The sequence below is a fragment of the Sugiyamaella lignohabitans genome, chromosome A (assembly GCF_001640025.1).
Source record: "Sugiyamaella lignohabitans strain CBS 10342 chromosome A, complete sequence".
Classification (NCBI taxonomy): Eukaryota; Fungi; Ascomycota; class Dipodascomycetes; order Dipodascales; family Trichomonascaceae; genus Sugiyamaella; species Sugiyamaella lignohabitans.
Window position 1 is genome coordinate 2,107,606 of NC_031672.1, and position 24,973 is coordinate 2,132,578.

A 24,973-nucleotide genomic window follows, 5' to 3' on the forward strand; every position below is an offset into this window, starting at 1 on the left:
TTGACCAACGGGACAGCACGGGTGCCCCTCGGTGGGCACTTGGGGGTTGCGGGGGTGTGCCTCCGGCGGCTGGGGCTCTGCCCCAGACCCCGTGGCTCCTGCTTCGCAGGAGATGACTGGGATCGTGGACGCAATCGACTCGAGCGAAGCGAGAGGAGCCACGGGGTCTGGGGCAGAGCCCCAGCCGCCGGAGGCACACCCCCAACCCCCCTGTGGCCTGACCTGTGGACTAAAGAGGAAAGAGGAGGAGGAGGATGAAAATTTTATCTGATTGAAAGCCGCTATGCAGAAGCGGGTTTCTGTAAGGCACCTGGGTGGTGAAATCATTGCTGGATCCAGAAGGAGGGGCTGCGAAGACCGGTGCGCTGCGCGCCTGTGCAGCCAGCAGAGCCAGCAGGCCAGCAGAACTTGTGCCAGTAGCGCCGACGATCGGTGCAGGCACCAATCGCTGCTGTTTTGAGTGGTGGTTGGTTAAATTATCAGATTTTTTATCTGATCCGACGCTGCTGGTGCTGCTGCTGGAGTGGTGGTGTTCGATGCATGTCGTTGGTGACGCAATATTATTTTGATGCCCACGGTTATTTTATTTTTCTCGCAGTAGTTGGTCGCCCGTTTTCTACCGTTTGGCCAAGCATTGCTCGCTCCTGCTCGCTTTTTAAAACCCGTTCGTTTTCGGACACCGGAACTCCCTCCCAATCTGGTATCGACAGGCCCCATCTTGTCATTCCAGTAGATCTTTTTGATCTAAAAGATCAATCTGATAAAAATCAGTCGACTTCTCAAAAGGGACCAGCCAAGCGTTCGCGAAGTCCATTCGGTGATGTACTCGTAGTTTGAAATATTAGGAAAAAATACAAATAAATAAAGTAGCTTGCTAGGGTGAATTTTTCCATTTCTATGGAACCACTTGCAGGTGTAGCCGTTTATCAGTGGTTCGTCATGCCACGACTCATCCGACCGTTAGTGTTAGTGTTTGAATGGGTTTCATCAGAGACAATCCGTCTATCAACTCAACCAACTCAGCTCAGGATCAGCGATGGGAGTGTGAATGTGTGAAATGTTAAACTGCGTATATCACAGTGGTTGCGAAACTATATAGAGAAAATGATGAAGTAAGAAACTGTATATAGAAGTATCTCCAGCAACAACCACGGAGCTACCCTTTGTTTGGAGCAATTGAGCTAGTGTAGCTAGCTTGTAGTTAGCTTGTTTGTGTGCTTGTGTGTTTTGTTATTGAGCGACAGCTCGTACATAGTTAGAGACGAATGTACTACGTCTACCCTCAATTGTACTATGTTACCTTGCAATTGTATTACGTTAACCTACTACAGAAGCTCCACTAACAGCTGAGACACAACTTCTGACATCAGATATCAGACATCCAACATCCATCATCAGACAACAGCCAAGACTAAATAACCAAACCAATCAGACATCGCGTTCCACCTCCAGTTCGGCCTCCGGTTCGGATCCAACATTCTATACAAAGTAAGAGCTCCAGTGATCACATGCAACTCTATCGACAGTTGAGGTAGACGTAGAATAGACAGTAAAAATATTGCACCACCAACAAACTCTAATAGAACCGGGACGAACTCGGCTAAATACTTGGCATACAGCCCTCTAACTACACGAGGTAATACGGATGTGTTAATCCGACCACGCCCGAACGAACCCCTGACAAGACAAGCCAAGACCACGACAAGATGACGACAAGCCACGACAAGCCACAACCGGACATGAAAAACCAGGTATAACCTACATCACATATCAACATCATCGTCATAAATAAACATTAACCGTAGTAGGAGTCCATTTTATCTGATCTATAAAGTTCCTGTTCGAGCCAGATGCATGAAAATGCCAAGGATCGTCAAAGTCTGGCAGCATGCAGACGTGTTAAGCTAGGCCGCCGCCAACGTTAAAAATATCAATCAACCACATATTACGGCATTGGGAAAATTTTTCAATCTGATAAAAAAATCGTTCTTTTAATATGCCATGCATGCATCCCCCCATGCGGAGCGAGACCCAACCGAGCTAGATCCGGGCAGCGAATCAGCTTCTCACATTCACCGGTCCGCCAACTGCCATAGATCTACCACCACCCCTCCATCTGGCTATGAAACATTCTCGCCGAGGCGGATCTCGCAGCCGGGCGACTATCGCCGTTGCGACTCTGGCAGATCCGCCAGCGGGAGTCGGGCTCTGCCTCCGGCGGCTGGGGCTCCGCCCCAGACCCTGGTTGCTCCTCTCGCTTCGCTCGAGTCGGGCGTCGAGGTCCAATCCACTCCAGGGTCCTCGCAAAATCTCCTGCGAAGCAGGAGCCACGGGGTCTGGGGCAGAGCCCCAGCCGCCGGAGGCAGTAGGCCCCCCTCCCAGTTATCAGATTTGTCCTAAACGAGGGAGGGGTCTGGAGCAGCACGTTCCTTTGTGGGACGGGTGCAGGGATCTCAACCGCCAATTGTGGTGGTATGCAAAGTGCCAATCATCAGTGGGAGCAGAAAAACAAAAAAAAAACATTCGTGGTGCTTCCCCACCGTTGCTGCTGTGATGCCAGATGGTAGTCGAACGTTCCTTGTTTTCAGATGCATGTCCAAGACTTCTCTTGTTTCGTGAGATCGGCCGGTCCAGTCTGGTGCTGCTTCCGCTCACTTTAACCATAAATCATTCTACGCCCTGAGAATCCAGAGCTTCTGCTATGGTGTGTGGGGGCTGTCACCCAGCCAGAAGCCCCTCCTTTTGTCCCCTCACCCCTCCCCCATAGTCCTCCCGGCTCGCCCCCCCTCCACCAGCAGCTCCTCCACCAGCCGCTGCCCCTGCTGCTCTCCCATTGTCGACCCGTGTAATACTCCATAGCCAGCCCTTGAATGAAGCGAGATGGTCGGCCGGGCATGAGCAGTCCGTCAGAAATATCCCAGCCTGAGAATCAGCATCAGCCTCTCAGCGGCAGAAGCATCAGCAATGGAAGCAGCTCTTACAGCAGGGTTCCAAATGTGTTTCAGCTGGCACAGGCTGGTTTGACGTCAATGGGTGCGATGCTGCAGCCGTTTTTTCCCTACGGCAAACCCGACCAGCAGCCATTCCTGTTTCCTCTCCCACAGACCGAACTCACCACCCACACACACACTCAAAGTCAGACTTCGCACCACCGCCAACCCCCAACTCAACTCAATCCCGAGTCTAACTCTCCTGCGAAGCAGGAGCAACCAGGGTCTGGGGCGGAGCCCCAGCCGCCGGAGGCACACCCCGTCCCCCCCAGTAATTGACTCCCCTCCCACCGCCCAACGACCCCGAGTAAAGTTGATCCCGGTCGTTATCGTGGGAGAGAGTAGGGTGAGAATGGTTTGCCAGTTTGGGCGTGAGACATGGTTGCTTTTTTGGGAAGCATTGCTTTTTGTTCAGAGATTGACCTTGGACTTGCATAGTTTAGGTTTAACGAGCATCACTGCCTAAAAAGGAACATTACTATTACCAGCAGGGCAGATCCTCAAGCACTGATCGGAACCTTTCAGTAACGTTGATGATAAAAAAAAAGTCCACCCGTCTCCTGTACACCATAACCAGAAAGGGGCAGGCATCAGGTCTTAGTTGTATCGTCCCGACTTGTATATAATTAGACGCTCATCCCAGCCAGCATCCGTGGAGATTAGATCTGATAAAAATTTTGTGTTGTTTGTTGTTAGTGAAAAGGTTGGTTTGGTCGATCGGATTATAACCTACTTAGCTACAATCGGGTCTTCTATCATATCAATCAATCAATCAATCATATCAATCTGATCAGATAAGTCTGTTTTTGGTTGTGTTTGGTATTTGATATTTTCGTTGATATTAGAACTGTTCAAACATTGAGAGGACATTGACTGTTCAGAACTCCGACAGGACATTTACAGTTCAGACTTTGACAGGACATTGACTGACGGAAGACATAAACCTACGGCACAATGACCAACGTCTTCTCGGTGGAAATCTTTTTCATCACATTCAGAGAGTCTCTTGAGGCATCTGTGATTATCTCAGTGTTGTTGGCATTCATCAAGCAGGGTCTTGGTGGTCCCAACAATGACCCGAAACTGTATCGGAAACTGATTTGGCAGGTATGGATAGGTGCGTTCTTGGGTCTGTTCATCTGTTTGGCCATCGGTGGTGGTTTTATCGGTGCTTTCTACTCTCTTGGTAAGGATATCTGGTCGTCTTCTGAAGATTTGTGGGAAGGTATCTTCTCTCTGATTGCTACTATTATGATCACATTCATGGGTTTGGCTATGTTGAGAGTCAACAAGATGAAGGAGAAGTGGAGACTCAAGATTGCTCAAGCTATTTTGAGTAGTGAAGAGGGCTCCAAGTTCAAGATCAAGAGATGGTTCCAAAAGTATGCTTTGGCTCTTCTTCCTTTTGTCACCACTTTGCGTGAAGGTGTTGAAGCCATTGTTTTCATTGGTGGTGTTTCTCTTGGTACTCCTGCTACTGCTTTCCCCCTGGCTGTTATCTGTGGTCTTATCTGTGGATGTGGCATTGGTTACATTATCTACCGTGGTGGTAACATCATGTCTATTCAATATTTCTTGATTGCCTCTACCTGTTTCTTGTATTTGATTGCTGCTGGTCTGTTCTCCAAGGCCGTTTGGTACCTGCAATTCCACCACTTCTCATCGATTGTCGGAGGAGACGTTGCCGAGGCCGGTGACGGTCCTGGTTCATACAACATCAAACAGTCTGTTTGGCACGTCAACTGCTGTAACCCCGAGACTTCTGGTGGTTGGGAAATCTTCAACGCCCTTTTCGGTTGGCAAAATTCAGCCACTTATGGCTCGGTCATCTCATACAACGTGTACTGGATCTTCATCATCGTGGTGGTGCTGGCCCTTCTGTACCAAGAGAAGCGAGGCTCGCTGCCCATCATCTCGCGCTTCAGCAAGAAGAAGGTCGACCACACCGAGAGAGACGACATCATCCAAAGAGCCGAGCAACTTGCCAGCAAGAAGTACACAGAAAAGGCCCCCGTCTCTGCCACCCCCACCGACTCGGTCTAATCCTCTCTCCTTTCTATACCAAAAGATGTATTAATGATGACGCTGATGATATTTTCACGCCCTATATACTAATGTAATGTAATGACTCTATTTCTTTCGGGAGAGGACACTGCCTCCGGCGGCTGGGGCTCCACCCCAGACCCCGTGGCTCCTCTCGCTTCGCTCGAGTCGTTGCGTCGACAGTCCCAGCACTCTCTTGCGAAGCAAGAGCCACGGGGTCTGGGGCGCAGCCCCAGCCGCCGGAGGCACAGGGGGGACTCACAGTTTGCGGGCCACCCAGTATTCGCAGCGGTAGAGGAAGCCGCCCATGGCGTCGCTGCTGCCCGAGGTGTAGCGGGTAGGGATGTCGGAGCGGCGTTTGACGAGCTCGAGGCCGAAGTTCGGGATCAGGGCGATGAGGTCCGAGAGTGAGAGCTCGAATCCGCAGCTGCGGTCGTCGTCGTCGTCGAGAGAGGTTGCCACATCCTCGTAGTGCCAGAGAAGAGGCCCGAAATTGATCCACAGTCCGCCCGGAACAAGTGTGTCGGAGATGGCTTTGAGAGTCTGGAAAATGTTGGGCGCCGTGTCTATGAAGAAGACGGTGGTTATGACGTTGAATAGCGATCCGTCTTTGCTGGGGTATATCTCGTCGAAGGAGCCTGCTGTCATGGAGAGAAGCCCTTCTTCGGGGATGGTAGGATCCATTTGTCTGTGTTCTGCGAGAACATGTGGACTGATATCAGGAACAAGCACTTCTTTGATCTGGTTATCTCGAGTGCGATGGTGTGAAAACGAGTGGATATATGGGTGAATTCGGAACATGTTGCGGGAATCACACATGTTCATGATGAGGTTGGATGTGAATAGCATATGAAACGAGAACTCGTTACCCTGAGCCTCGAATCCTAGAGCCGCCAGATCAAACGGTAGTCGTCCAAGACCACATCCAGGCACGAGAACCCGGATTTTATGCCGGTCTTCAATATTGGGATATAACTGTTGTAACTCTTCTAGAATGACTCCATAACTTTGAGCCCGCTCTTCTGCACCTTCGGTCGACCATTCTCGGGCCACCTGACGTAGCGTCGACTGTACTTTATCCATATCAGTCGACGAACAGCCTGACCAGGTCGCCGGATCCTGAACCGTTTCATCCTCACTGAATGCAAATACAGCTGTATCTTTGACTTGGCTGAGGAAAAAAGCATTGTCTTCAATAGCGTTCTCAATCTTGTCTAGATGGGCGAGGAAGAACGAGTCGATGTAGCTCCTGTACTTGTCGTCCAAACGAGCATATCTAGCACGTCGGGGCTCTACCAAATTGCGATGAGCCGCTTTTCCATACACCTTGAATGCGTTTCTAGCGAGGTTAGCGAGGTCAGCTTCCAAACACCCTCCTCCATCTCCCATTTGTCTCCCATCTGTATCTCACTGTATGCCGCTGCTGCTGCTGACAGCCGACTGCCACTTACAAAGTCGCCGTCAGTACTCGACGCTCCTCCGGATCCATCCTCTTTCCGCTGTTGTTTCTGTCCTCTTAACAGAATAATTTCGATACCAGAACGTCGAAATTCGCAACTGTCAGTTCACAGATCAAACTGCAGTTCACGTCTCTATGCTGTGTATTCGAGGTATATATACTACATATCCGGCAGACATATCCTGCTGCAGGGCGAACAGCCTGCAGTCACACCAACTTTCTGGAACCACACCCCCTCCTCCAACTACCACAATTATTTCTAAAAACAAATAAAACCGGTCACGGAGGACCCATAACTGCCGGGGGAGGGTTCTGCCTCCGGCGGCTGGGGCTCCGCCCCAGACCCCGTGGTTCCCGCTTCGCGGGAAAGAACGTGGGTCTCCCAGCGCTAGAAGGGACCCCAACGCCCGACTCGAGCGTAGCGAGAGAAGCCACGGGGTCTGGGGCGGAGCCCCAGCCGCCGGAGGCAGCGGGGGACCAAGTACCCCTGAATTTCCCCATTCCAGAGATGGTGTGTCGAGGAAAGTGAAAAATGGGCCCTAGCCCTGGGAAGTCGCATAGGCGCATGGCATGCGTGTAAGTTCGGCCAATTAGAGCCGTGTTATTCCAATAAACTGGTGAAAATCGTACCTGTCGTGAACCTACATTGCGAATCGAATCTTCGACGACAATACCGTGGGCAGCGCTCGAGATATAGCACAGTCCGAACAGAATGTCAGCAGCCATTGATAACAAGAGGATTGTGACCTCGTTGTACAGACAGTCGCTTAGACTGTCCAAGAGTTGGATTAACCGACGCGACATTTGGAGAGCAAAGGCATTGGAGATCCGACAGGAGTTCGACAACAACAAAGATATTTCCGACGTTCGTCAGGCACAGGTAAGCATATCTCCACTTCACGACTTAAAAGAATCAGAGTTGGGTACTGGTTTTTTTTCAGTGTTTGTACTGGAAAAAAGCTGGATGCCAGTATGCGATGCTGGTTACCCCAGACCCTGGTCTTACTTCTGAGTTCATGTCATTCATCACCTAAAATGAACTTTAATATCATTTTGTGTTTCAGTTCTATGGATTTAGCACTGGTGTGCACAGTACAGATGCTAACAAGGCTGCAGAATCTCATCAACACTACACAATCGCTGCTGAAAAGATACACCCACCCAGATCCCATCATCCCCCCCTGTCGACCAGGCGGTACCAAGTTCGAGAGAAACATCCCTCCTCCTCCATTGCATTATCAATGTAAGTATTTTATCTCTCCAACCGTACCAGGGAACCACCACTAACAGCACAGACCGCGAGGGCCAAGACTAAACCACGTCGCCCGCTGGTATGTAATTATTAAAATAGATTTTCACGAGCACTTTTCCCGGGGTCTTTGCCTCCGGCGGCTGGGGCTCCGCCCCAGACCCCGTAGCTCTTGCTTCGCAAGAGATTGCTGGGACCGTGGAGTAACGACTCGAGCGTAGCGAGAGGAGCAGCGGGGTCTGTGGCGGAGCCCCAGCCGCCGGAGGCATGACCCCCAGAAAAGTAGTACAGTAAATAAATAGTATACGTTAAGTGCTAGTGTTACATGGCAGGAGGTCTATGTAGCGGTGGCGAGTGTTTGCACGACTTTGGTGAGGACCGTGCCAACTTCGTCGGGTGGACAGACTGCTCCGTCTGAGAGCGGGACGATCGAGGGGTGTGAGAACCGCTCTTTCCAGATGCCAGCTGTTTTTAGGGGCGAGGCCCAGTCTGGTTCGGGGACAGATGTAGCGGTATCGGCGAGCTCTTTGACGTAGACAACGTCGGTTTTGTGTCTTTTCATGAGTCGAAGTTCGAGACTGGTCCGGCGATTGGGGAACATTATACGGATATCAACCACCGAACGTGCGACTATGAGAACCCGGACAGGAGAGGTCTGTTCGAGCTGTTTGAGGGATTGGTAGATGGGAAGTGATGTTCGCAGCAGCCACACAACAGGGAGTAGCCCTCGTTCGTCTAATAGAGCCTGTAAATGAGGTGCTACAATGTTATGAGGACTGTTGGAACTCAGTTTGAAGGTAATTTTGGGCGGTGTAGTACTGTCAACCGGATCACTGTCGTGGAGAAGAACAGTGGCCGTCAGGTCGGGTCCATATTCGAAAGAGATCTTCGTCATCGACGCTTCACGCAGTTGAAGTGACATGGACTTGATAAGCTCAACATAGCTCACCATTCGCTCGATTTTTGATAGTTTAGAGACCACAGTCGAGATGAATTTACCCTCTTCAGTCGACAGGGGAATGTGAAGAAGAAACCGGCCAGTAGACGGGTCGATATTCACACTGCCAGTTGCCGAGACTGTTTGAGATGAACTCGTTGGGTCAACTGTGACTGAAGAAGAAGATGTGGTGGTAGGGTCTGCTGGTTCAGATGTGTCAAGAATAGGATCGAATGAGAGTGGGTTCTTAGTTCGTCCTTGAAGAACAGCTACACCCTTCGTAGGGTCTAATACAATCAAGAGAGAAGAATGAGCCCATGAGTTTTTGGTTAATGTGCTGAGATTAACAAGAATAGCCGGCCGTTTATTTCCAGAGTCGTCGGTACCCTGTAGCAAGCTGTACTTGGCCTTTTTGCTGTCGAGATCATGACAAATGCCATTTATCATGAAACGTGAAGTGATGAATTTGGACAACTGGTCAAATAGACGGTAGTCTGGAACGGCCAGAGCATCTTCTAGGTTGACGTTTAATGTTTCGAGGAACAGCACAGTCCATAGTTTGTCTTTAGACTCAAGTCGACTCATGTACCATTTGGGATGTCTGTTGCGTCCCAGTGACACAAGTAAAAACCAAGATGGAGCCCATTGGGGCAGTCGAAGTGGGAAAACACTCACGGTATTAGGATCCTTGTCGTAAAAGTGACGTTTCATGTCATCAGATGAGATATTAATGTTGTTATTAGCGACCCAGCCAGCGGCTTTAGCGCGTTGTGTAATTTCTTCTTGTAGAGAGATGTATCGTAGTTTGAAAAAGATGTCAGGACCCTGGCTCACTACATCAGCAAGCTCATTGAGGTTCTTTTCGGCCGAAAGAATAAGTTGTGTAGGTGTTTGAAGCACGCATTTACCTCCTAATGGGTCAATTGAAAAGGTGATGTATTTTAATCCACACAGTTGGATCTTGATCTTGTCTGGAGACAACACCACGACAGATGCAGTCTCAGACTGGTCTTCACTTCGATCAGTAGTATTGGCAGGTCCACTCGAAGCACTGACGTCGTTACTTTGATTGGTGTTATGCCCAGATGCAGTAGAAATGCCCGTGCTGCTCACATTGCCAGCTCCAGATCTGCTAGATGTTGTTAATCCAGAACTACTATCAGCCTCTTCGAGAGCATTGTAAATGTGTTCAATGATATAATGAATATGAAGAGAAATGATCTCGTTTAGCAGTGCCTCGACATTCAGATCATATTGGCCAAAAGAAGAAACCACAGGTGAGCTTTGAAGTAATGAATCGGCCACATCTCGACCCTCTCTTTGCCAACAGACCATGATTTTGTGTGCCTTAGAAAGACCAATGCGAATAATGTTTCTAGGCCCCGGTCTGCCAGTCCAGTAATTAACAATTAGCAGTGATTTATCAGGATAAAACTGGTGAGTAAGAACTCCACTCCAAAGACCCCGTTCTAAAGTAGCCAACTGATCATTAACAATGCTGAGTTTATAGTTCAAGGTAAACCGTAGAAGCCAATGGAAAACATCGGTCAAGGATTTCGTTTTATCAGCCAACATTGAATTAACAATCTTCTCCAATCTCGAGCTCACATTCAGAGGCGGTACAATCTTATTAGTGCCTTCAAAAGAGAACCGGAAATCAATAAAGAAAAACTGTGCATCTACACTATCATCGGCAACACCCAATCCCACTATAAACGAATCACCAATAGTAAACTTGACCCTGCCATCGGAAATTTCATAATTCCTATACTCGCTAGGCAAGTCCTCACTCAAAGCCAGACGAATGGATAATAACACATTCAAATCATGAAGCGTACTTAATACCAATTTTGGAGATAATGGTTTTAAAGGAACGAAATCATGATAGCCTTTTTGTAGAGGTTTACCGAATTTCAGCACTTCTAAAGCGGTTTCGATGTCTGGGTCTCTCATTTTCGCACCTCCCAGACCTCGTTCTATGGTGTAAAGCACGTTGACGACATTATTAAAACAGTTTTGTTGGCCTGTTAACCACGATACCACATCAATACACTGGGAAATATCTTTACTAACATTAGTCCATTTCGACAGAACATAGAGTTTTACAAACTCCCTTCGCGATTTGACCAGATAATCCAGCAGTCGGCGTTTTTTGGCGTGATCCGACTTGACTGACGGGAGGGTTTCCAAGACATTCTGCAATTCAGCATGTGAATGAATAGTCAGACTGGCAATTATCTGGGACAATGGGACATAATTCGAGGTGATATGAGGGATTTCAGGAGGGCCGGCCTGTTTATGATTGAGATTCTGGTCAACGAGAGCATGGTCTGTTGAGTCGCCCGGGACAATGCCGTTCTTTTTGAGCGGCGAAACCACCGAATCCGGTTCAGTCATTGGAATCAGTAATACCAACAGACAACTAAAAACCCCAACAGATCATACAAACGGCACCCAAAAATAAAATCAAAATACAATTTTCTGACCTAAACCGAACACAGCAGATTTAAATAAAACAGTCGAAGATGACGAGAGAATGAATTCAGCCCAAAACAGATCAACGAGACCCAAAATAAGCCGGACGAGTAAGTTAATATCAAGCACAAAACCACAAATGCAAAAATCGAAGTTTAAAGAGACCTAGCCGGACAGATCTCAGAGTCGAGAGTTAGAGTATCGGCACGGAATGGGTTATCCGTTGTCGAAAAAGACCGTCGAAACTGCCAATTACAATAAAAAAACCCGCAATAAAAAACAAGCAAGCGATACCGCAGGCGATATACGCGCAAAAAAACTGTACAGTTGGACCCGTCCAAACGAACAAGCGTGCAATAAACAAATACAAACCCACCTCAGCGGTAGACGACCAGCAATAACATTACCGAGCGAGCGCCATAGTAAATTAATGGTCATTTGGCGAACCGACTTGCATACAGCCGTGCCAAATAGCCGTGCCGCATCTCATCCCACCACCACCACCCCCAGCGGCATCCTCTCGGATCCCTCCCTCACCTCCTCATCTTTTCCGAAACACTCCACGGTCCCAGCAATCTCCTGCGAAGCAGGAGCCACGGGGTCTGGGGCGGAGCCCCAGCCGCCGGAGGCCGGGCCAGGAGTGGGGGTGTGCCTCCGGCGGCTGGGGCTGCGCCCCAGACCCCGCGGCTCCTCTCGCTTCGCTCGAGTCGGTGCGTGTGGGGTGTGTGGAGGTTGGGGAGGTGGGCAGGAGGAGGAGTGGGTGGGAGGAGGGGGGAGAGTTGGTGGACCCTGGATGGACAGGGGCGTGCGGCTATGGGGTTTTAAAGTTACACTGCAGGGGAGGTGACAGATAGGGGATGCGGGGCTGGTGATTTAACATGGAGGCCCTAAACCTGTAATTAATTTCGAGATTACTGGAGTGTCTCAGAGGAGTTGTTGATAGAGTTCATTGTGCAATTGAGACGGATGTCGTGTGCTGCGGCGTAGAGACAAACTGACCAGCTCGAAACACGCCTTGGATTTCAGCCACCAGGTTTTTTTAAACGCCTGTATCTGCCAGCAGGATCCACCAATGCTGGTATCAGCACCAGCCACCAGATTACCTCGTTGAGTGCCGTAGATTACAAACCTTTTTGGGAACTGATTGAGATAAGGAGTTGTAGAGACCTCGAGAATTGGTTACTGGAGCTCTTGAATGATTTTTTTGGTTTATTTATGGATTTTTTTGTGCTCATTTTGTTGTCAATTTATAGACAGCCCTACAGCATATATCAGTAGAGTTACCCCACTGTGCATATTACATTTGATACACATATTATAAGAGCAGGTGTGGCTTTCTCACTGAGTAGTTTTACTGTCGCTGACCTGACAGACAATTTTGTTTTTTCTTTGGTCTGTGACCCTGGTTGAGTTTTTTTGTTTTTGGTAGAGTTGATTGTTAAGAGTCGGTTGTTGGAGTATTGGCTGCCATTTCATCAACAGTAGCGAGCAGTAATCTTCCTTGCTTTTTCAGTATGCACAACAAACCGAAGTAATAAAATCCAGATATTATACTGCATCACTGAGGGAATCGTCAGCTTTATCAACCCAACTTTTTATTAACTCCAACGTTCATACGATAGATATTGTTTGAACTAGCAAATACAGAAAGAGATTTTAGGGCCAATAGTGCTAGATTCAATTGTCAAATCAGATTGTGAAGTCGACTGGTCACTGGCATATCAGTGCCTGCTATAGATCATTTGCAGCCATTGTGAGCGATATATTATCTCATCACCTCGATCTCTCTCCGATTCACGCGTGGATCTCTTTGATCTGATCTCGGTTTGTATGGCGTTCAGTGGTGATATATTATTTATTTCGACAGTGTGTCGACTTCTAAATCATTCCTGGACAACATATTTGTCAAGTATCCATTGAACCGGGTCATCGCGTCCTCTTACGTGAGGTATATTTCATTTGACATCCGAACATCGCTACTAGAGCTCTTCGTATCACAGGTTTAACTTTTTCACCACGTTCTTCTATTAGTCAGTCGTATTTGTTAGTTCTGGATCGGGTGCCATCCCGTGTATCCAATCTAACCTCACCCTTCTCATGTCGAACGTTCACTATAGTGGTACTGGGGCCTATGAACGGCAAAAGAATCCACCACTGACCCAGTCAGACTTGAATTCAGATAATGCCACGAAAGTTGAAAGTAGTGGAAGCGCTGAGAGTGCTGGGAGCACTCTCAGCATTGACGGCACTGACAGCAGTGTAGAACGAGATAGCCATAGTTCAAGCGCTCATGATGGTACAGGTACGGGTTCCACTGTCGATACTACTGGTCAGTTTCTAAGTAATGTTTCTGGAAAACACGAAATGGACACTGCTGAGCCTGTTTCTGATGTTGAGATGGATGAAGCAGATGATACCAGCTCTATTCAATCAACTCCTCCATCATACAGTACCAACAAATTTGTGTCTGATTCGATAACAGCCAACTCTGGGTCTGATCCGCTTTCAAACCTCATTTCGTCATTATCTACCGATTCATCACCCATAGCCCCGTTTCCAGGTCGAGGTCCTGCACCAACAAACCCCATAATACCTACAACTGTGCCGCCAAGCACTCTTGGAGAAGACACCAACCTGTCTCATACTGTTAACCAGATTCCCATACAATACTCTAATGAACCCAACATTGTCTTTACCTCTTCATCTCAATCTTCTGATAATACTAATAACTATGCAGGAAAAAAATCTGTTCGAGAACCGCTCAAACTGCAGATTCCTCCAACCTCATCCACCTCATCCTACCCATCATCCTCTACATCATCATATTGGGACCAACAGTTAGCCAGTCCATTTGAAGTGGTACCTTTTCCATCGCCATTAATTGGTCCTTCGGAAGGTGAAGACTATGATTCAATGGCCCTCTTTCGTGCCTTTAATGGCAGAAGCTCACCCATGTCAGCAACTGTATCAAGAGCTTCTTCTATTCGTAGACCGACAAGTATGTCTCCACAAGATAAATTGTCTATATCCAGCCCTTCTCCAATTGCTCCCATAACAATTGCAGCCGCTAGTGCTGCCCTGTCGTCACTAAAACGACAGCAGTCGTTGTCAAAGGGCCAGCTGTCGTCATCGATACAATCACAAGACGGACTAATCCCGTCAGCTACAATCAACACACCAAGTACCCCTCGTGAGAAGCGTATAGTGAGTGAATACGTACCTGTAGCGAATAACCCAGCCAACAACATCTTACCGCCGCGACTACCTGGAATCCTAGCTGACAAACCAAGTCGACTGCTTCCACCAGCAGATATGACGTCTTCTCTTACTGGTACTCTTCTCCCACAACCACCGCATCAGTCGCCAATTCCACTTCCTTTATACACGACCCACGGAGACCAGCCAATAATTATAAAGAAACGAGATGACCAGCAACAGCAGGATAATGTTAACAGATCTCGTTCAAACAGTGATCTTAAAACTCCACCTCTTCGTCCTCTATACGGTCGTTCATCTTCGAGCGAGCATGTCCGTCTTATCGAAAAACTTCACCGAGAACGGATTCCGAACCTTGCTCTTCATACGGCCACTAGTTCCTCTAGTTCGTCGGGCCAAAGTTCAAATTTGAATGCTGGCTCTGGACTTGTGAGTTTGTTGCCAACAAGTTATGAAAAAACGAGTCCTCTTTCAAAGTCATCTTCCACTGCTTCTGAGGCAAGCCGTCTTTATTCATCTGCCTCTTCAACCTCTAGTCAAGAACTTGATCGTGACGTAGACTCTGAGGAAACAATTAGCACGGTGGGTCATAAACAACGTACTTCAGAAGTGAAAATCGAAGACACGACATCAACCGGAACCAAAGAGACAACTTTAACTGTTCCGAACCAACTTTCAGAAACTGTTACCAGTCCACCAGCAACTGGAAGAATTTATGAAGCATATGATATCAAGAAAAGAAGGTCGACTTGGCGAGAAATATCGCTACTTGGTCGAGGAGCTTTCAGCAGGGTCGTGCTTGCGAAGCCCGTTGAACGATTTGTCATTCCCTCTTACCGTGAGAAAGTCGACTCAATTCTTGTGGCCATCAAAATTGTAGAGCTCGGAGCTGCTGGAGGAGGATCCCGCGAACGGATCGAGTCTGGTCTTGGCAGAGAAATCGAAATATTAAAGGTTTGTATACCATCATTATTATCTTAACCCTGTATGGAACTAACTGTGAACTATAGACTGTGAACCACCCATCCCTGATATCACTCTATGGGTTTAATATGGACCAAAGCAAGGCGCTGATGGTATTATCCTACTGTCGCGGAGGAGATTTATTTGATCTCGCAGCCAAGCACCGAGACAAGCTGCGACCACAGATGGTGCGTCGAATCTTCGCCGAGCTGGTCAATGCCGTAGCGTACCTCCACAACAACAACATAGTCCACCGAGACATCAAACTGGAAAGTAAGTTCTACAGTTCTCGCCACGACTCGACTCGAGCGCAGCGAGAGGAGCAGCGGGGTCTGGGGCGGAGCCCCAGCCGCCGGAGGCAGGACCCCCAAAACCAGGACCTAACAAATCCCAGATGTGCTGTTGAACATGCCAGTTGAAGAACTGCTGTCGCTGGACGACCCAGCACACTATAAACGGCCTCTGGCTACCTTGACAGATCTCGGTCTGTCGAGAAAGATCGATCCCGAGAACCCTCAACTTGTGACGAGATGTGGGTCGGAAGACTACGTACCGCCAGAGCTGCTGATGGGCCAGCCATATGACGGGAGACAGACAGACTCATGGGCTCTTGGAGTGCTGCTTTACGCTGTAATGGAAGGACGCCTGCCTTTTGACCCGCCGAAGAACGTGGGTGGAGGACGGTCGCGAGGACGGACCGCGCATAGAATCGCCCGTGTCGAGTGGTCGTGGATCGCGTTTAAAAACGATCCACCCCAGGAGAAGCTGCCATACAGCGAGGAATGGGTCGGCGGAATGGAAATTGTTGAGGGGTGTCTACAAAAGCGAGACCTCCGTTTGCGAGCAGTGGATATAGCCGAGATGCCCTGGGTCAAAAAAGCAGTCTGCGAACTCGAACGCAGCGATTTATTGCCCGTCAGCGACATCTTCGTTGACGGTGACTAAGGCTGACAACGATACCCTCTGGCTACGAGGACTTGATGATGTGATGAATATAATGATGTGTACTATGAATTACTAACTAGAAACTAATTACTCTTTTGATATACGAACGGGACCTGCCTCCGGCGGCTGGGGCTCCGCCCCAGACCCTGGTTGCTCCTGCTTCGCAGGAGATTCCGGACGGGATATAGACTGGGGTCCGTGTCAGGATCAAAATTTACCGTCACGGACAGTGAAGTTCTGAATTCTGCTTCATCAGATTCACTCCTTTCAACAGGAATGGACAGCTCTAAAGTGTATTGGACTGAGCCCATACACTTTCACCAGATATACACTAGAACATACGCAAAATCATCGTATTAATAAATAAATTACATCAATCTATGCAGAGAACCTAACAGAACAGAGCACTCACTGCCGTTTCCAGCTCGGCAGTGGGTCGTATTCTTTAGCAATCCGCATGTCGTCCGTAATACCCACAAATCGTGGATGGCCCATACTACAAGTAGGACCTTCGGGACAGAATCCTGTCAGGTATTTAGGACAGAAAACCCTGGTAACGTGCCTTCGAGGACACTCGGGACCCAGTCTACAGAAACCACGGTCGTAATTAGGACATGGCGGGATCTTGCTCTGTGGATCAATATGAAGATAGAGACAATCGGGTGATTGTGTACAGTATCCATTTCTGAAAAGCCTGTTAGTAACTGATCTGATCATTCTCTGTGATGGCAGCCATGCCTCCGGCGGCAACCTCGAGCTTCGCTCGAGGAGTTCTGCCATGATTATCTCATCATCTCTTGTGAAGATAGTGTCTCGGTACTTACTTAGAAAAGAACGTGCACTCGGGCATCTTTCTTAAATTGTATTCGTGGAGAAACTCACAGGCATCTCCCTTTTTACAAAGACCTCTCAGCCAATGCTTACAAACAATCTTGTTTGAATAGTTGGGTAGAATGTGTTTGTCTGGACATGTCTTGCCTCGTGGACATTGACCCGCCGCGAAATATCGGCAAATGGGAGCATTAGGGTCAATTCCAAATCGAAACTCATCCTTCAGGAACTTATCGAACTTGAACTTCACGTCCGAAGTATCTGGGTGCACGATATCTACCGGCATCTTGTGCTATATTTCAGTCCAAGTTGTTCTGATGTTCTATCTTCCTACTCTCCTCCTATATATACATCTATATATGCGTGAGGCGCTGAGCCCATTACTAAGCGGCTCAAAAAGGGTCACATGACTGCTCTGCTTTATCAGCGTCGATCATTCGAATCAGGAGACTTCAGGGGTCGGTTCTGCCTCCGGCGGCTGGGGCTCTGCCCCAGACCCCGTGGCTCTGCCCCAGACCCCGTGGCTCCTGCTTCGCAGGAGTTACTCCGGGTGTCGAGGTCACTGTTGTACTCTGAATTATGTCTCACAAAAGCCAAAAAATGAAAAAATTTCACCTCAGAGTGAAGTGTCAAATTCTGTTCCAGGGTAGAACAAAAAACGGCCTTTCAGCGATTATTGAAACAAATCTAGTTGAATTTATTCAGTTTCATTACATTACATACTCATTATCAGTCATAACATCGCGAAACGCGCAAGTAATTACAGCCCCGTCCATCTTCATCATCATTGCACAGTACAGCTGCTTGTCGTCTCTTGAACGGGGTTCTGCTGTCTCTCAATTTCTGCTAATAAAAGCTCAAATGCTCGATCTGGCCCTAGTTAGTACCCACAATCTCTACGGGAACACTTCTGCCTCCGGCGGCTGGGGCTCCGCCCCAGACCTCGCTGCTCCTCTCGCTGCGCTCGAGTCGAGCTTGGATAGTGCAGCAGCATTTTAAAGACGACAAAGCTACTTACTGACGTTCTCGTTGTGCCGAGCCGACGCCTCGACAAACCCGCAACCGAGATCTTTCGCGAGCTTGCGGCCCTCTTCCTCGCTGACCTGTCGCTGGATATGCAAATCTGACTTGTTTCCCACAATCACCGCTGGCACTTTATCCGTCCCCTACTCTCGTTAGTCACCACATCCTCCAGGGCATACCGACGCAACGACTCGAGCGCAGCGAGAGGAGCAACCAAGGTCTGGGGCGGAGCCCCAGCCGCCGGAGGCACACCCCTCTCCCCCAGAACACTTACCATGTTATTGAGAATCTTGTCGAGCACGATGCGGATCATTTCGAACGTCGACCGCGATGCCACTGAGTACACTAACAGGTACCCGTGGATGCCAATCAGATGTTTCTGGTTGATGATGCTGAACTCGTCCTGGCCGGCGGTGTCGAGGATCTCTATCGAGAACTCCTGGCCCCGGTATCGAATGGTTTTCGAGAACTGGTTCTCAATGGTCGGGTAATAACTCTCTACAAAGTGGTCTTCCACGTACTGCAGTGTCATCGACGACTTGCCTGTGTAAAGCGGTTAGTGGGTACAAACGGGGGTGGGGTGTGCCTCCGGCGGCTGGGGCTCCGCCCCAGACCCTGGTTGCTCCTCGAGCTTCGCTCGAGGAGATGCTTGGGGAAGGCCATTTCACTTACCTACGGCTCGGGATCCGACGACCGCTACTTTTCGCACTCGGGGTGGTCCTGCCATTCTGTGTTCGGTGTTTTTGGGTGTTTTAAACTCTGTTGCCTGTGTAGTTCACTTTGTAACAGTTAACAGGAGTATTTTGAACAAAGTAATTTTGGGCTCGGAAAGTGGGTGTGAATGTGTCTTTAATATGTGCGATTTTTCTGGTCGTGTGCCTGTTTTCACTGCTTATATGGCTCTTATCACCTGTGAAGTAGTGTCGTCTTCTCGAAAATCAAGTAACTAAGACTGATATGAAATCAATAATCTTTTCCGCACCAAAATAGCTCTAGTGAGACCTTATCAGTAGCGCAAGTTCAATGGCGATATCAAGGTTTCACGCGACGTTGTAGATACCCAATTCTAATGCTAGATTTATTGACAACAGGGTCCTTATCTTTTAGATCCTCGATTGTCGGTGTGGACTGGCTGTGAAATTATGTTCAGTGGCTTCGGCAAAATACTTTTGTTTTCTCACAAACAAAATTTTTTCATTAAACTTCACTGATAACTGTTGTTGATATGTTGCTGGATTTAACCTTTAATGAAGATGGCAGTGGTGGTGACAATGCGTTTTGTCCTTATCCCCGCAGCTCAGTTATATTTACCTATCGTAGCCTCGTCTCTTATCTACTGAGGGTTGCTTCTGCGGCGTCATGATATCACTGCGCGTCTGTCAGGCACTTAATATTTTACAGCTTACAAACATAAACAGCTAGCGTGGCTCATTTAAAGTTAAGCATACAATAAGCGCGTCGATCCACTGCAGTAAAACAAGTCCTTTATGACTGTCCATTGTTAGTGGGGGTATTGTCGTGTATCGAATAGGTTAGTATGACTCGAACAAACCAATTGTAATCTGCTTAAAGTTAATGGTTTAATAGCAATTGGATTTAATTGGTTTCATAAGCAATGCTTTAAACATCGTACTCAGACTCAGAACCTGACTTAGAGCGCACAACAGAGAACCTGAACTCAGAACTCAGAACCAAACACAGCACTCAAACCTTACAGCTGTCCCTAGTTTTTTTCTCGGCTTTAGAAGGAAAACAATCCGTACTCCTCCCAACAGCTTTTTCAAACCACTCTAATCCTACCACTCGAAAATAACCGGTTCAAAAAATGCATCGAGCATGCACCTCCGATTGTCTGTAATTAGGCCCGTGTCTCTCAACAGTCACCCAATACCACCTGTATCGCCCAACGGCGTGTTTAATTGGCTGTCGATCCACAAACAGATCTCTTTCCCCGACACTCTTCGCAGCTGTGCCCGGGATTCTCCGCTAATCAGTGTTCTTTCGACGGTGGGAGACATCCACTGATAATGCACCAGCCGGAACAATTGAAGGACGGGTGTGCCTCCGGCGTCTGGGGCTCCGCCCTAGACCCTGGTTGCTCCTCTCGCTGCGCTCGAGTCGTTGCGTCCGCGATCCTAGGAGAACCGATATGGCCCCGATACCGAGAAACTGGAGCACAGCTTCCACCTCGGAAGAATCACGGCCGCAGAACGGACTTCAAAAGCACCAAATGCTCTGAACACGGAGAAGACATCTGACCAACCGAAGAACTGGCTGTGGAACCACAACCACCTCCAGCAGTACCCATGAGCACTCGGATGGCCGTTTATTTATTTCCTGACAGAAGCACCCTCATCTCAGAACAGATATTTCACCTCCCCTCACTCACTCCCCCAGCTGCCGGCACCCCCACGCCGGACTCGAGCGAAGCGAGAGGAGCCGCGGGGTCTGGGGCGGAGCCCCAGCCGCCGGAGGCACACCCCCCTCCAAAGAAACCCCCGTCCAGAAAAAAACCTGAGGACAAACTCAGGGGTAGCGGGTCCATGAGAGAGAGATGCATACCCGCGGCTGAGCGGGTGCCGGCAGTTTGTACATCCGGGCGGTGGGTGGGAGAGGGAAGACACCGAGATTAGATTAGATTGGGATCAGGGTCAGGAGGGGTGCTGCATGAGTCCGTCCGGGAAAGTCGGCATTAAAAGTAAGTTCTTGGCAGAACGAATACCCCTGTAAACGAGGGTTTATGGGTGAAATTTGAATTATTTTGTACCCCGGATGTCCATTTCTCACAGTGTCTTGGTTTTTGATTGAACTTGAAGTTAAATGGGACTGAATGAGTCAGGCGGAGGTCGAGACAGCCGACTCTCGAGGGCAGGGGTAGAGTTCCTATCGCACACCAGAAGCAGGAATCAATTAGATCTTGCAGACATCCTAACCGGAACAAGCAGACGGCAGCAGAAAAGTCACTTAACCCACCTCCTGATTTGACTTGACAAGGCCCTTCTCCGCATGGATCTTTAGACTTTGAGCTGACTGATGATTATTCATTGACCCTTGATCGCTGGCTGGCGCCAATTTTCAGGTTTGATCAGTTCGTATTCCGCAAACGAACGCACTCGAACATGTGAAAGCCATTCTTCGAGCCGACTGATCTGGTCTACACGAGGTCTCGTCTCTACCGGCCAACCATTCACCCATCCACCAACTGACACCAGTCTATCAAACCTCGAGTCTATAAACGATTCCTGTATTGAGTTTAGACAACAAAGAGCCCTGCTCGCCAGACCACACCGGCATCGGATAAACCGGAGCCGTTCATCGATGCGCAAGTCATAACAGCGACCACGAAATCTTAAACGTCGTCAACCGAAAAGTGCTCACTCTCACTCACTGACGCACGGGTCGATGGGTGTGCCTCCGGCGGCTGGGGCTCCGCCCCAGACCCTGGTTGCTCCTGCTTCGCAGGAGAGGATGGTGGGGCCCCCGACGAAACGACTCGAGCGAAGCGAGAGGAGCCACCAGGGTCTGGGGCGGAGCCCCAGCCGCCGGAGGCACACCCCGACCCGTACGTCGAGCCCTGGTGTCATGTGTGAGGGTGACAGTTGCTCGCTCAGTAGAGTTTGGATGTCATGGGCGTGGTTTTTTGCATGTAATTTCTGGACAAGGTTTGGGGGACACTGATTAAAGTTTTACAGCAAGCCATGGGAATAAACCTTGGTTAACTAGCAGCTTTTGGATAGTGTTGAAGGTGTGATGGTTTCCGTTACAGCCGTAAAAGAAATATATGCTGATCGCCAGATTAGTAAATGCACCATAAGGACCGATGGCGGAGAAAATGTATCCATGAGTATATAAACTAGCACATATGTATATTATCGAATTTGATCTGTCTTGTTTTTTTTGTTCACCATCACTTATTGCTATTAGTTATCAACAGATATATCAGTGGTTTGATTCTGGTTGATCTCGATATTACTTGTATACAGTCGTCTTGATCTGTCGGTTAGCAGATTATCGTTATCGATCGCATCGGTTACTTATTGTCGCATACAGTGTGTTTATTACGAGCTAGACTATATATCGCTATATCAAGTACTAGGTGGACTTGATTCGGAGATAACGGGTTAGCAGGCAGCGGGATTTGTCAACTGATAATTTGTCATCTTGAACAGGAATAGTCAAGTAGTGACTGGATTTGCTTGATTTGTCATTTTTGTTTGCCAGGAAGATCAACTGGCGACGTACTGGTCTGGTTGGCTGGCTGACTGGCTGACTGACACATTGATTTAGTCCCGTTACTTTTTCCCACTTTTATACATAAGAAGACTTCACTGTCACGATCCCTTGGGGGTGTGTTTTTAGCTGTATCTCGTGTGATCAGTAGGGTTTCGGGGTTGTTCATTAGCTTTTTAATTCAGTGTTTTAATTGGTTTTAATTGGTGATTAGTTGGTTATTGATTTGGTTGTTAATTGGCAATTAGTTGGTAGTTGATTCGTTCTTGTAGTCAGATTGATTCACCAGCAGACGAATCGCAAAATGAAATCCCTCTTTGCTGGATGGAGGGCTTGCCTGTGCCAATGTCTGATAGCTATTTGCTTGTTTGATCTGGCGGCATGTGTTGTTCAGGAGCATATGAGTACAGACTCGGGCGGGTCGCTGAGTCCTATAATCTCGACCCGTGTTGGCGTGGAGGGCCCTATTAATCATCGTGGCTTACTTACAGTCATGGCCAGCCATAAAACTACTCTCAAATCACATAAAACAAAACAGATTGTATCACAAGCTGTCACGAACTTTTATTTCACGTACGACATTCTCGCTTCTGCTGATGTCACCACTCTTCCAGGCCTACCATTAAAACTATATCCATCCGGGGAGTCTAAACAATCAATGTTTGCAACTTTTCTACCTCAGGAGGCAATTGGATACTTCAGTGCTGCTGAAGGTACCAGTTCAAATGAAGACGACGATGAACATGTAGAGCCTCTACTTTGGGATGGACACCAACAAAACTTTGAAGCTAAGTCCGAGGCTTTAGTAGAATCTCGTCCTGAAGATGATTTCCACGAGGCCGTAATAAAAGTATGGATCAATTCTGTAGAGCTACAGGAGCTAAGGATCAAACTCCCCAGTCTACCAAGAGAGGAACAAGCCCCGACAGAATCAGAAAAGGTCTTGCTACCAGCATCAGCTGAATCCTCAGCGGCTTCTGAATCTTCGATCAAAAACGTCATGCTTCACTACTACCGCGGTCACAAACTCGAAGGCTCGCGCTACACTGCTCTTCAGGAACTCTACGACTACTTCCGCACCATGTTGGTTTCTGTTCTGTCTCCATTTGTTCTTCTCGGCATTTTACTCATCTCTACTGCTGTATGTGTGTTCGTCTGGCTCCATGTGCTATATAACCTGGACGAATCCGAGGCAGAGGAGGACGAGAATAACGTGCCTTACAACGAGAAGGGCGCCATTTTCCTGGTCTAAACCCGACCCTTGTTTATCTATTTGCTTTGTGTTTTCTTTACGATGTTATTTATTTAATGCCTATTTATCTCATTTCCTCTCTGCCTCCGGCGGCTGGGGCTCCGCCCCAGACCCTGGTTGTGCTTCGCTTCGCGAAGCTGATGGGGTGTATAACGGACTCGGGGGTTGTGTGAAATACGAGATAGAGTAACCCTCCGTTTACTATTAGCATTGGCCAGCTGCTGAACTTGCTACTTGCGTTGATATCAATTAACATATATAGGGCAGATCTAACAGTATGAGTGGACTGACGTATGCTTTCACTGCCGCAGTATTCTAGATAGAAGTATAGCACTTTATACGACTGATTCGTAGGTTCGTATGGCAGAGCTCTTAGATTGTTTGATGTTAAGACAGTATCTGTCCAGCTTAAATCTCATGGCAGTACTTTTAGAGTGCCATCAATGGTCATCCGATACCGGATCTTGAAGTTACCCAGGTCTTAGCTGAAATTTCATTCGATTGGTCTACGTTGCCAACCTTTCGTCCCCTAACTGAGCAGAAGCTTGTCAGCTGATAATTTATCTCACCATATTGAACTCCCTACTTGTCTGGTTACCCTTTTGACAGTTTTAGCTTTCTCGATCACATGCTCCGTGGACAAAGGTTTAGAGTAGCATTTGCAGCACTTGGCACCAAAGTCAATTTATTATTCATCAAATTAGATATTTAATTAGCGTGATGAACGAAATGTTAGAGATCATCATTCTAATGACCCCAGGCTACGAAGAGGGGTCTCTATTCTGAATAACTCGGTCTACAAAATGCACTGATCCTCGGCGGGTACATTGCATTGCATGAACATGATCATTAAACCTGATTCTGCTGGAATATTTCCTGTATAATCAGCTGTAAAACGTATTATCATCACTACAGAAACCAGGCTCGGGGATATACCATAGGGAGATTCCAAGATGGCAACGTGAGAGACTGGCCATTGAGGGGGCCAAGAACGTGGGATAGCTTTCAATTAATGGTAAAAGGTCGGTTCATAGCTAGCTGTATAAATCTTTACCAATATGCAATTGTACAGAGACTGATAACTGTATTTCAGGTTATAATGATCCTGATTCTCAAAAAGATAATTATTACTCACTCTAACATTTAGAACCATCTTTGCAGAGAGATGCAGGTGATCTATGCCTTTTGATGCAGAGTAATGTTAAGATCTGAGATGGACGAGAGGCAGGCGTTGGACCTTGCATGCAGAAGTATGGGCATGATTGCAAGTGTACCTGGATGACACTTGTGATGAACTGCTGAGCTATACAAAGCAAAATCCATATGATATATTTACATCAATTATTTAAATCGGGTTTCA

The 24,973-nt window shown here is 48.0% G+C and overlaps 7 protein-coding genes across 7 annotated transcripts; 3 read left to right on the plus strand and 4 right to left on the minus strand.

Moving 5' to 3' along the window:
- Nucleotides 1-3,944: 3,944 nt before the first annotated feature.
- FTR1 (high-affinity iron permease FTR1) lies at nt 3,945-5,033 on the plus strand (the record flags this gene model as incomplete). The annotated part of the gene is made up of 1 exon (XM_018882617.1): nt 3,945-5,033. One exon carries the CDS (start codon nt 3,945-3,947, stop codon nt 5,031-5,033), a length of 1,089 nt encoding a protein of 362 aa, XP_018734888.1.
- Nucleotides 5,034-5,291: 258 nt separating this feature from the next.
- Nucleotides 5,292-6,422, minus strand: AWJ20_665 (uncharacterized protein; the record flags this gene model as incomplete). The annotated part of the gene is made up of 1 exon (XM_018882618.1): nt 5,292-6,422. One exon carries the CDS (start codon nt 6,420-6,422, stop codon nt 5,292-5,294), a length of 1,131 nt encoding a protein of 376 aa, XP_018734889.1.
- A 1,656-nt stretch (nt 6,423-8,078) lies between these two features.
- AWJ20_666 (uncharacterized protein) lies at nt 8,079-9,125 on the minus strand (the record flags this gene model as incomplete). Its single annotated transcript, XM_018882619.1, has 1 exon — nt 8,079-9,125. One exon carries the CDS (start codon nt 9,123-9,125, stop codon nt 8,079-8,081), a length of 1,047 nt encoding a protein of 348 aa, XP_018734890.1.
- A 31-nt stretch (nt 9,126-9,156) lies between these two features.
- RGR1 (Rgr1p) lies at nt 9,157-11,075 on the minus strand (the record flags this gene model as incomplete). The annotated part of the gene is made up of 2 exons (XM_018882620.1): nt 9,157-9,190; nt 9,250-11,075. The coding sequence occupies 2 exons, from the start codon at nt 11,073-11,075 to the stop codon at nt 9,157-9,159; spliced, it is 1,860 nt and encodes a 619-aa protein (XP_018734891.1).
- A 2,175-nt stretch (nt 11,076-13,250) lies between these two features.
- AWJ20_668 (uncharacterized protein) lies at nt 13,251-15,350 on the plus strand (the record flags this gene model as incomplete). Its single annotated transcript, XM_018882621.1, has 1 exon — nt 13,251-15,350. One exon carries the CDS (start codon nt 13,251-13,253, stop codon nt 15,348-15,350), a length of 2,100 nt encoding a protein of 699 aa, XP_018734892.1.
- Nucleotides 15,351-15,740: 390 nt separating this feature from the next.
- PRR1 (serine/threonine protein kinase PRR1) lies at nt 15,741-16,277 on the plus strand (the record flags this gene model as incomplete). Its single annotated transcript, XM_018882622.1, has 1 exon — nt 15,741-16,277. One exon carries the CDS (start codon nt 15,741-15,743, stop codon nt 16,275-16,277), a length of 537 nt encoding a protein of 178 aa, XP_018734893.1.
- A 408-nt stretch (nt 16,278-16,685) lies between these two features.
- Nucleotides 16,686-17,057, minus strand: YTH1 (Yth1p; the record flags this gene model as incomplete). The annotated part of the gene is made up of 1 exon (XM_018882624.1): nt 16,686-17,057. The coding sequence occupies one exon, from the start codon at nt 17,055-17,057 to the stop codon at nt 16,686-16,688; it is 372 nt and encodes a 123-aa protein (XP_018734894.1).
- Between the last annotated feature and the right edge of the window lie 7,916 nt (nt 17,058-24,973).